Source organism: Pteropus alecto, unplaced genomic scaffold (genome assembly GCF_000325575.1).
Source record: "Pteropus alecto unplaced genomic scaffold, ASM32557v1 scaffold156, whole genome shotgun sequence".
Taxonomy (NCBI): domain Eukaryota; kingdom Metazoa; phylum Chordata; class Mammalia; order Chiroptera; family Pteropodidae; genus Pteropus; species Pteropus alecto.
This window is the reverse complement of record NW_006437746.1, coordinates 1,480,783-1,493,564: the sequence shown is the minus strand read 5'-3', so window position 1 is coordinate 1,493,564 and position 12,782 is coordinate 1,480,783. Positions and strand designations below refer to the sequence as shown.

Here is a 12,782-nt window from a genome sequence, read left to right as displayed (position 1 = left end):
TGAGTCTATAGATCAAGTTGGGAAGAATTGACATCTTGACAATATTGAGTCTTTTTATCTTTGACCATGGAATAGCTCTCTATTTCTGTAGTTATTCTTTGATTTTGTTCATTATTGTTTGCGGTATTTCTTATATAGATTTTAAACTTATTTTGTTAGATTCATACTTCAGGACATTATTTTTTTTAAGGTGCTAATATAAATGGTATTTTTTTTCTTTCAAATTTCACTTATGTATTACTGGTTTATAGGAAAGCAATTGACTTTTGTATGTTAACCTGGATCCTTCAACCTTACTAGAGTCACTGATTAGTTCCAGGAGGTTTCTTTCTTTTTTTGTTTTTGGGTGGGGTGGGTTGGGGTAAGGGGGGTCGGTTCTTAAGGATTTAGTATGTAGGCAATCATGTCATCTGTGGACAAAGACAGTTTTATTTCTTCCTTCTCAATCTGTATACCATTTTTTTCCTTGTCTTATTTCATTAACTAGAACTTCTAGGATGATGTTGAAAAGGTGTGGTGAGAGGTGACATTCTTGTACGTGATCTTAGTGGGAAAGCTTTGAGTTTTCTCACCTTTAAGTAGGATGTTAGCTGTAGGCTTTTTTTTTTAGGGTTTATCAAGTTGAAAAAGTTTCTATTTCTAGTTTACTGACAGTTTTTATCATGAAGGTTGTTGGAATTCATCAGATGCTTTTTCTGTATCTATTGATATGATTATGTGCTTTTTCATTTTTAGCCTATTGATGTGATAGAAATACACTTTTTAAAACTACAATTTAGTGATTTATCACAAATTTATGCAACCGTCATCACTAATTCCAGAATGTTTTTATCACCCAGCAAAACCCTATATCGTGGCCTCCTCCCCGCAGAAATCACATGGAGAAGTAACTGACATTTCAGTTCTGCTGTCTAATATGGTGGCCGGTAGCCCTAGGTAGTTATTTAAATTTAAATTTAAAACTAATTCCAAGTAAAAATTAAAAATCCATCACTGTACCAGCTGTGTTTTAAGTGCTCAATATAGTCATGTGCTTTTGGTGGACACTATATTGAACAGTGCAGATGTGGAACACGTCTGCCAGCACACAGAAGTTTACCAGTACAGCTTTAGGCGCTCTAATAGAGGTGGGGATGGTTCTAAGGTACAGCATAACGGGTCCTGGGGGCACCTGAAATGATGACTCTTATGAGAAGGAGCTGGTTTTGTAAGGGCATTGTATATAGGGTACAGTTGTATTTAAGTATTTGGCATATACTGAGAAATATTGTTACTACTTTAAATAGTTTATAATTTAAAACTATAAGAGTTTCTTGGTAGTATGTTTTTTCTTGTTCTGATAGGAATTGTTTCTGGTGAGACTAGGGAAAATATTTAATCAGCATGTTTTGATACATTTTCATTTTAGTTGATTAATTTTGTCGATTGGAAAAATGATTCAATATTTTATGAGTATTTTGGGCTTGTCTTTGAACCAAGATAAATTTTGTGTCTCACATCCTGTAATTCATTAGTGAGTTTTTGATAATAAGCATTTATCATTGTGAAAAAACTAAGTCAATCCATCTGTGCCTTTAAATTGCGCATGTGGAAATTGAGGTTCAATTAACTTGGCTCTGGTCGCATAACTGGTCAGTGACAGAGCTCTGACTGGAAGCTTTTACTTGGAACTTCTGGTTCAGTGTCTTACCAAATCTTTTTTGAAAGCGATCACTTTTAATGTCTAGTCTTTTTATTTAATCTGTATGTTAAGAGATTTGAATGGCTAATTCGAGAAATCCTCAAAAATTATTTCTGCATGTTAGAGATCTGACAACGCAAGCACCTCCCTGTGGTTCCTCTCTGAGTCCCATTTGTTTCCCTCCTGGGGGTCCCCGCATAGCCATTTTAAGAGCCTGAGAAGTGGAGGCTCTCTGCTGGACACACTGATTAGCACAGAGAGCATGCAGCATCACTACTTGAGAGTACGGTTCTCATCAGTTCACACACTTCACCTTTTTTTTAAATTAAAAAAGATTCATATAACTAATTTTCTACATGAAATAAACTGTTTCAAATCACCCGAAGTGATATTTAATAATTTATCAATTTCATTTCCTGCTGGCTAACGAAACGGTAACACCTCACTAAAACTAGTATTTATTAGAATAGAAAAATACTTGTAAAACTTAACGATTGTAAAACTTTCTATTGAAGTGCATATACATACATATATGTTTAACTGTTCTGATATTATTTTCTACTTATATATAAAATCACTGGTCTACCAAGAAGTAGAAGAGAGACCTTTGGCCAAATACCACTCTTCTCTTGAGTTAAAGCTTTTTGAAAATGTTTTCCATTTTACTTATTTAAGTACAACTTTTTTAATTTTTGTCACAATTGCAAATAGGACTGCAGAGAACATTGCTGTTCATGTCTCCCCGTGTACACGAGACAGTGTTTCTCTGGGCTCATCCATGGGGGTGTATATGCTCACTCTGTCACATTCCATTTTTATCTCCTGTTAGTGCTTCTAATTGCTTAATGTAAATAACCTGGGCGTTAGTTTCCTCAGTCCCCGACTCTCCTCTCTAAAGACTTTTCTCTGCATTTACAGACGGGCCAAGGTCGCTCGCGTGATTGGTTTACTGGCCTCACACACAGCTGAGCTCCAGGAAAATACACCTGTTATCGAGGTAATTTATTACTGAAATGTTATGAATGACAAAAAAGATTGTTCTTCATTTCGTAATTTAGGGTACACAGCTTCTTTTGACCTTGTTATAAAATGGTAACCTAAATAGACATTTAGGCTTAAATACAACAGATCATATATAATATATTCTATTACTAAAGGTGGTGTGGCAGAGTTACAGGGTTTGTGGGCTCTACTCATTATTTCAGTTAGTTTTGGATAAGGCTTGTTTCATTACTAGTTTCTTATAGTCTACCCAACATTTTATTAAAACTAATGTATTTTCTAGGTAGAAACATAGCTCATAATTCAAATGAAAATTCTTTTAGCTTTTCATCTTGAATTTAGTGTGTTCATCCTCACCATTTATCAGTTATTTCTGACAGTGATTCCGCTGTTGAATGGCCATGCATGCACTAAAGATATTTTCTAATAACAGTAATTTCTTTCAAATACTGATACTGTGAAGCCTTTCATTGTTAACCAGTAATTCCAGGCCCCGTGATGTGAACACTGCCACTGTACTGACTTCGTGAGTGTCCTTGAACACTAAAAACTACCGTGTATTTATCTTGTTCATGTATATTACACTTAATTGGTAATAGATTTTCCTCCCTTGGACTAGGAGAGTCTCAACTGTCAAAATAGGTGAGAAGAACCAGGGCTTTTATGGGGAAGGGCAAAAACTCCCGAAGGAAATTGTGGTAAGAAGTGGGGATTTAGTGGAGGCAGAACCTGGAGTGGTGGTGTTTGGGGCTGTAAGAGGAATTGTTTGGCCAGGTGCTTATCCAGTAGAACTTTCTGCAGTGATGGAAAATATTCTGTGTTTGTGTCGTCCAGTACGTAGCCTGCTGCTGGGATGGTATGGGTGCACGTGAATAGGAGACAAATTTAAGCTCACTGCATTTCCTCTCTTTATAATTTTATCCCCATTCCCTGCAAACTGTTAGATCTCTGAGCTACTGAAGGAAATGTCATTAAGTCTAATCTTCCTTTCTTGTTTCTGGGACCAAGAACAATGACTTGTGACCCATATGATCCCTGACAGTAGCCAGACATATAATTAGATTTTTATCTAAAAGACTGAGCAGATAGGGCAGTATCCTTAGGCAGATGAGAAGACTTAGGAGCTCATAAGTGGGGATTCCTTCTGATGACTCCTAGCAAAGGACCCTCAATGAAATAGAGAGGCTATAGGAGATGAGAGAAAACTTAAATTGTAAGATACAGTCCTGAGATTCTCGAGGACATCCCGGGATAATCAGAACAGATAGCCCTTTCTTAGGAGCCGGTGTGCCATGAGGTAAGAGCCTCTGAAGAGGACTGTTAATTAAAATGGCCAACATTTGCAGTAATAAGGAGGCTGAGTACTTTAGGAAGCCGACTTAGTGAATTTGAAGATCAGTTGGATGAAGTCTCTTAGGATTCGGAAGAAAATGAGAAAGGATAAAAATTTTGAACTAAAAGGCATGGAAGATAGTTTCAGACAACCTATTAGGCTGTCTTGTATTGTAGCCACCAGCCGCCAGTAGCTACTGAGTCCTGGAAAAGCAGCTAGTCTGAATCGAGATCTGAAATGAGATGAGCTGCAAGTGGAGAACATATACTAGATTTGAAGACAATATAAAAAAGTGTAAAGTATCTCACCTATAATTTTTTTTATAGATTACATTTTCAAATGATAACATTTTGGGTATATTTGGATAAATAAAAATATTATTAAAATTAGTTTTACCTCCTTTTATTTTTTAATGATACTAGAAAACTTTGAATTACCTATGTGCCTCGAATCATATTTCTGGTGGACAGCACTTGTCTAAGATATACAGTGGGATTTCCAGAAGGAGAGATCAAAGCAAACAGAAGTGAAACAATCATGAAAGAAATAATATAGGAAAATTTCACCCTGAGCCGAAGAAAGACTCAAATCTTTAGATGAAAGGTCTCACCAAATGTCAGGCAAAACATTGAAAAAAGATGCACATTTAGACCTACCCTGCTGAAATTCATAATTTCAAAGAGAAAAAGGAAACCAAAAACCAGGTTATACGCAAATACAGTGAATTCGATTTGCATTTCATTTATTCGTACCACTAAAAGCTAGGAGATGCAGAAAACAGTGGAAATGGAACAACACTTAAGGAGTCATGTGATCTTAAATCTATACAGCCATCAGATCGCTTACTTGTGAGGAGACAGAAGAGAAGACATTTTCAGAAATTCAGAGACTCAATCTGAATTTCACTAACATTTCTAAAACTATTTACTTGAGGAAGCTACTTGAGTAGCCTAAAAATATAAAAAAATAAGGTTTAAGGCACTGTAAAAAATATATAAACAATGAGTCCATTAAAATTCAAGTCTACATAATAGCTGTTAATGTTGTAAAGTATAATCAAATCTGTAAAGAATGGATTTTTCAGAAAAAGTATACATACTGTTAAAAAATAGATAATGGCGTGGAAGTGAAGTCTTCATTATTTGAGAAGATCTAAAAGGGAAGTGGAGAAGGGACTGGGAAAGGAGGGCATTATGGGATAGCACTGTTACATGCAGGAAGACTGTCATTCCAGGCAAGTTTTTATTTTGTTCTAGAAGAAGTTCACAGATATTGTTTTATTTCTGACATTGATTATCTCTTCTTGGCGTTGATACTGTTTTTTTTTTTTATTTAAGAAATATTTGTCAGTACCTGTGTTAGTCAAGGCACTGTCTAGATCCTGGGGTACAGTGCTGAACAAGATAGATAAAAATCCATCTCTGTTGGAGCTTGTGTCCCAGTGTGAGGAAGAGGTAATAAATAAACATCAGATGTTAGGTGGTGATGAAATGCAATGAAAAAGATAAAAAGTTAACATAGTGGAGCTGGGGAATGATGAGGTGGCGGTGCTGGCGTAGAGAGGTTGGGCAAGGAGAGCCATCGATGGGAGCGTCTGGGCAGAGACCCAAAGGAATTGAGGGAGCAAGCTGTGTCTTCCTGACAGGACGAAGAACAGCTGCAAAGGATGAGATAGAAAAGTGGTCGGCGCGTTGTAAGGAGCACCAAGGTGATGAGTAGCTGGAGCTGAGTGAAGGGGAGAGTGGTCGGAGATGAGGTCCGCGAGGGAGCCAGGGGCCGGCTCGTCCAGAGCTGTGTCATAAGCCACGGTCAGGATTTGCTATTTTATTCTGAAGGAGATGAGAAGCCATCAGCAGATTTTGAGCAGGAGTGCCTTGGTGTGGCTTACGTTTGAAAAGGATCACTCTGTTGCAGGGTGAGGGCAAGGTAGAATCAGTGAGACCAGGCCGTGGTAATTGAGGTGAAGGATGATGTGTGTGTGTGTGTGTGTGTGTGTGTGTGTGTGTGTGTGTGTGTGTGTACATATATATACATAATATACATATATACACACACACACACACACACACGTTATATTATATAACATATATATGTTATATATTTAGCACATAAAATATATAAAATATATGATAAATAGAAATATATAATAATATATATGCCTTTTTTTCTGGATTGGGATTTTGAAGAGTAATGACAGATTTGCCGCCTGCTATGATCTTAGAAGGCAGACTTTAATAACCAGATCTGGCCATTATAAATTCTCATATTCAGTATGAAAAGTGCTGCGGCATCAGAGAAATGCAAATCAAAATGAAATGTCTAGGCAGTCACCAAAGTGGCAAAAACTAAACAGCTTCCCAATCCTAAGTGTTGACGACAGACCTGAGCCGAAGGGACGCAGCTGTGTGGCTGCGGAGACGTAACCCTGCTTGGCGACGTCTCCTAAAGCTGCACTCATTTCTGTCCTGTGACCTAGTGCCCATTACCCTGCAGCCCAGTGTACCAAATGACGTATGCAAGAACATCTGTTACTAGTTACTTGTAGCAGCTCTAAATTTGAATTAACAAAAATATGCCCACTAGTAGTAGAGCGGACAAAGTGTGGCACATTCCCACATTGCTAGTAATGAACTACAGCGTTGGGCAGCAAGCATGAATGAATCTCAAGGTTGTAGAGAGTTGTCTCAGGCACCAGTAGGACACTTCCTGGGAAAGACTGATCCAGATGTTCAGAAACGTTCTGGGGCCGTGATGGTCCTTGTTCAGGGTCAGCTCCCCCTTGATGCTGAAAAATTATGAGAGGGAGGTGTGTATAGGTAGAAGTCATGGCAGGTCTGGAGGGGCGCCTTGTGGCATGGAGTCCCGGGAAGACAGGCCAGAGGCCAGGGCTGGAGCCGAGAGACAGCCTACACCCCGTACAGAGTCCTCATGCTTGGGACTTGGATATGACTAGAGACCATATGTTCTGCTGCTGTAGGAACTCCTGCAGAAGGCCACTGCAGTAACCGGGACCTGTCGGTCACCCTCGGTGATGTGCCCAGCTCATCCTGGCCTCAGCTCCATGCCAGTGGCCTGGTACCCCTGGCAGTTGCCGTTGCTACTGCTACAGAGAGCATTCGGCCTGGCAGTTCTTGAACTGCACTTGACCTTGTGCTCAGTCAAGTTGACGGACAGTTCTTGGACCAGTACTTCTCTCTCCTCAGGGACTGGGTACCTCTAAGTATTTCCCCAACTCTTGTTGCCGGCCCTGAGCAAACATTGCATTCTGATGCTGCTTCATTGAGGGGAGGGAGTGGGTGTTAATTCCTGAGGTCCTCGTAGCCTTCATTCCCACACTGCCCTTTCTGGGTATTTGCTGATGCTTTATTCTGAAATGAAACTTGGGACAAATCATACTTATTTCATTAAAAAAACAATAGTGTATATTTAGCTATCTGGGAAACTATCGTGAGTTAAGCACACTGCATTGTGAACTGAGTTCTGTTGGTTAACGAATTTCCAGAATAATTTGAAACTGTGCCACGTTGTTCCTTTGTGATGCCATCTTTTAATCAGTTGGCTGTGACAGTTGAAGCTGCCGCTAGAGGTCACTCAAACACTGGAAACAAAGTTTCTCAAGGTTAAGAATTTATCTTTCAACTTTAGGAAGAAGCAGTCTTAGCAGATATATGGTACTGTGTTTCATCTTTTCCCTGTTTTCTTTATTTTTTTAATGGCGATTCTGCTGCATGAAATGCAGTTGCATTCTATTGGTGATCAGTACCCTTTGAGATTAATGAAAGCGAAGGCAGCCTCTCCAGAAAAATGCAGAGTCAACACCTTGCCCATGACTTCAGGGGACTTGGGAACCCAGTGGAGCCCATTGGTGAACCATCGGTGTAGAACCCTTGAACCCAGTTTCTGTAAAACTCTCTTGGTGTTTGTAGGTAATTTTTCAGTAAATCATTAGTAAAATTTCAAGTGCGAGACGCGTCCTGATTTCTCCAGTAGGTTTCCTACCAGTGGGCAATAAAAATTGTGGTTGAAGATCCTGTAGGCATTTTAAAGGCAGAGGACCTCATTTTATTATTCATCTTGTTTCCTACAGTGCCTAGCAGCCAAGTAACATGTGTATTTCAGGCACTCAGTCAATGTCGAAAGATTTAATAAATGATTAAAAGAACAATAGGGAAGTACGTTGGTGTAATTTGTTACAAATAGGAGAGATGGAGGAAAAAAATCTGTTTTATTATTCTTACGATATAATTTGTATCTTTTATCTTTTTTTGCTATTATCTTCATTTTATTTATTTCTATTTATTTTTTTAAATTAAATTTTATTATAGTGACATTGTTAACAAAATCCAGTAAATTTCAGGTGTACAATTTAACAGTAAGGCATATATATATATGTGTATATATATATGTATATATATGTGTGTGTGTGTATATATATATATATTGCATTGTATAAGTCTCATATTATTCTATGATCAGTGGCTACAGAGAAGAGCTGATCATGACCTCATATATCTTTAGAGGCATTTGTTGAATTTTTCTTTACCTTTCCCACAGAAAATATAGCCAGTTTCTTGAGCTTTTCCTCCATGATAACACATTTATCACCGAGTAATCATTGTGGTTCTTATGTGTAATAATTTTTAAGAAATATTCTTGATACTTTGCTACATACATGTAGTCTCAAGCACGTAGTGGATATATTTTAGGAAATTCAATATAGAACCCTAAAGTTTAGAACTAGAAGGATTATTAATAGACATTCTAGTTTGACCCCTTCCTTAAACATTTTTATCGTGGAAAATTTCAACATACATACAATTAGATTAGAATAACGAGATATCCACTTCCAACAGTTTTTTTTTTTTTTTGCCAGTCTCGTTTATCATCTCTTTCCTCCTCTTCCCCCGTCTCACGTCCCCTCTCTCCTCCCTCCCTTCTCTCCTCATTCCTCCTCCTCTCTTTTCCTCCTTTTCTTTCCCTCTCCCTCTGTCTTGCTATAGCATTTTAAAAAAAATCCCAGCATTATACTTCACTCATAAATACTTTAGTGTACATATCTAACAGAAAACGATTTCTAAAAACAAAACCGCAATGCCATTATCATACCCAGCAGAATCAGCAGTGGTTCCTGAGTATAATCTAATGTCCAGTCAATGTTCGGATTTTCTAAACCGTCTCATACATGTTATTTGATACCTTCTCATTGATCCAGGATTGAGTTAAGGTCCTGTATTGCATTTAGATAGCGCGACTCAAGTCTCTTAATTTCAAACTTCTTAAGACTCTTAATTTCAAACATTTCTCTATTATTTTTTAGTGCAATTTATTTATTAAAGACAAATCATCATTTATTTTAGCCAAAGCTAGAATGTCGGAAATTTTATTCTGCTGGTTTGGTGTCATTTAACATGGTCCTCTGTCACCTGTGTTTTCTGTTAACTGCTGGTTAGATGTGTGGCCTCGATTAGATTCAAGATGAGTTTTATGGACAGAGAGTAGGAATTCTTCGTAGTTGGCCCTGTGTATTTCCTGTTGCCTCATAGGGAGAGGCATGGAATGTCTGGTTGCCTCATTAGTGATGCTGTGATTGCTGGCTGGCTTCAGGTGTTGTCAGCCTTATCATTATGAACTTTCCCATCACTCTTTTAAGGTTGCAAAAATAATAATTTTCTCATTCCATAATTCCTTTCTGATTTATAGCTGGGAGTTTTTCTTACAGAAGAACTCTTCCATATCAACTATTTGGTTATTCCAAAATACAATTGGTTTAACAAAGGCAGGATAAGTGATTGTTTTTTTTTATAGACCAGTTTTCAGAATAATGAGTTGGTGCCTTGGTAATTCCGATAAGTGCCCACTGAGATTTTTTTGTGTTGTTAAGAACTTACGGATTTACGTGTTTCAGTCTTTTGCAGACGTTAGTTTTTTCGATGCTTAAATCATTGCATCTCAGTGCAACGGGACCCCTTTCAAGTTTGTACCTCTCCTTTCAACGTGACCCTACCTACTGCTGTTTCTGATAACTTGCTTGCATTTTGTCAACAAGATTTCAGTCTACTGCTCAGTCTTGACAGTAGTCAGCCTTAGTTCTGAAATCTGTAAGGAACCTTGTTTAATTTTAGTTGGAAATGGTACTTAGAGAACAGAGTCTGTGTAGGGGTGTTCATTGCTACTGTGGTTGTCATTTCTTTTAGAACCTTTCAAGGGTTACAACTAAGAAATACTGTTCCTTAAAAAAAAAAAATCACAAGTTCATTCATATTGATCCTTCCAATTCAAATTTAAGATTAGAGTTTTTACTGTTTGGATTTAAAATTATTATTTTTCTTCTCCTAAGCTGAAAATCTTAGCTGCTAATCACATTAACATAATTATTTTTTTTACCCATACTTTAAAAACAATACCAATATTATAACAATAAAACTACAAAGTACAGTTTAAGATATTTTTGTGCTTTTTAAATTTTTCACTTTTTGATTCTTGGAGTGTAATCCACTGGATGATACGTATAGTCAAAATACTGAGTTTTCGGTTCAGTTCCAATAATTCATAGATTCGGATTAAACTTTTTTTCTTGGTAGGCATGTGGCATAGGTGATGTCGGGTGCTTCCTGTTTCCTCATTCAGGACGCATGCAGTGTCAGGTGTCCCTTGTTTAGCTCTACTTGCTTTGATCACTTGATTAAAGAGGCGATGTCAGATTCTCCATCGTCAAGGTGCGTGTTTTTTCTTTGCAGCGTCACTTTAACTGCCACGTTAAGTGTACAGTAAGAAAGTAATTTTTAAAAATTATATGGATCGTAGCTCTCTTGTTTTACCCTTTTTCTAGATTGAAACACAAATGCTAATCAGTGTGTCGTCACTAATTGCCAGTGCATTTTTCTCTCTTCATTTTCAACAGATTGATCCACTGCGTTCATTATGCTGTGCACCATTATTGTCTTGAAATTCATCTAATTTTCAAAATTTATTTTGCCTTTTTGTCCTATTTTTGTTTTTCGTAGGATAATCACATTTGTGATTTAGTTGCTCAAAAGGCTGAAATCTCCTAAGAATTCTTGACTTATGAATATTGACACTGTGTTATTCAGCCATGTACTGAATTGGCTTTACAAGTGAATTTTATGTTTAGCACCGGATAGATGGCGATTCGAAGCGTCATCTGACTTATCTAGTCCTTTCTGGACACGGCGTGCTTTGGGAACGTAGGACGTGATGAAACCGCATTTAGAGTGAACTGGCTGTCCTGGCATCTGTTTTAGGGGGCGCAGTGCAGTGTGCTCCACTTTCGGCTCTAGGTCAGTGTTAAGCTGCACAATTGTGCCGCTTCTCTGCTGTCCCCGGTGGCGTGAGTCCCCTGCTAGGACAGCTGCACATAGTGAGTTCAGTCATGGTCCTTACTTCCCACAGTCCTATTTTCAATCTGTAACTTTTCTGAAGAACAAATGATGCCTGTTTGTGCTTTTCGAGATATACATATTTTATGTACATATATGAGATTGTTTTTATCTAGAGTTTTTTCGTGTAGCACTTATTATGATTTTTTTCTAATTTTAAAAATATGTGGTCTTCTAATTATGGCAACTTAGCTACTTAGAGAACCTGAAAATCCTCCCTGTCAGTATTAAGTTTGCTTAGCTTTGTGAGAGAGTATAAGACAGAACGTAGCATGAGTGGTAACAGCAGAGTCTCACAGTCCAGGTGTAACTAGTGAAAATCGGAGTCACTTTCCATTTGGGAAGCTTGTGGTCAAAAGAGATGAGACTGGATGGGTATAGAGCAACTCATTTTGGGGAAATCATCGTCTCTAAGGTTTCTTAAAGTTTTTTTTTTTTTTTCTTAATTACTGAGCTTTGAGTGTTATCGACCTTCCTCTCATCCAGGCATCTCTCCACCTACCACTCTTAGCTAGCCGTCTATCTGACAGTTCTTTATGTATTCTGGATATAAGTCCTTTATAAGTAAGTCCTTTGCAGTATTTTCTTCCAGTCTGTCGCTTGTTGTTTTATTCTCTTTGCAGTGTCATTCAAAAGCAGAAGTTCTTAATTTCGATGAAGTCCAATTTATCATTTTTCCCCTTTATGGATTATGCTTTTGATGCCGTAGCTAAACAAAATCTATACCTAACCCAAGGTCACAAAACGTTTCTCCCGTGTTTCTTTCTAAATTTTTGTAGTTTCAGCTTTTATATTTAAATCTATGAGTCACTTTGAGTTAATTCTCTATGGGCCGTTAGGTACAGAGCGAGGTCAGCAAATAGTGAATGAGCACTTTCTTTGAGCTGAGTAATGGGACAGGCACCGGAGGCACTATAATGAGCAAAACAGATGTTGTCCCTGTGCTCATGGGACTTTATAACGGACAAAGGATGTTAAACGGAGAAAGAGGAAGTAGTAGAGGAGACTGAGAAGGACCCCTGGTGAAGTCAAAGAAACTCAGAAGAGTCGCGTTAGTGGGAGGGGAGAGAGGCTCACGTGCTGTGAAGGAGGAAATGGTCATCTTTTTTATCATTTCTGCGGGTTAGGTTAAGACATTAGCCTAAATTGGATTTGGCAAAAGGAGGGTTAGTGACTCCTGTGCAATAAAAGCCAGAGTGAGTGGTTGTGTAGAAAACCAGAGGTGAGCAAGTGGGGAATGTGTCTGGACAAGGACGTTTGGCTGAGTGCGCGGCACATTTAAATACTCCTGAGAAAGGTTCAGTCCAGAGGGAGGCATTGAAGGTAGAGGCTACAGAGGGGCCAACTGAGGGTATGTAAAGACGGGAAG

At 38.1% G+C, this 12,782-nt stretch overlaps 1 protein-coding gene across 1 annotated transcript in view; it reads left to right on the top strand.

Annotated features, from left to right (window-relative positions):
• ULK4 (unc-51 like kinase 4) overlaps positions 1-12,782 on the top strand; it is a 386,787-nt gene that overhangs the window by 31,664 nt on the left and 342,341 nt on the right. The window contains 1 exon segment of the mRNA XM_015591710.2: positions 2,600-2,678. Within this exon segment, the coding sequence (XP_015447196.1) occupies positions 2,600-2,678 (79 nt within the window).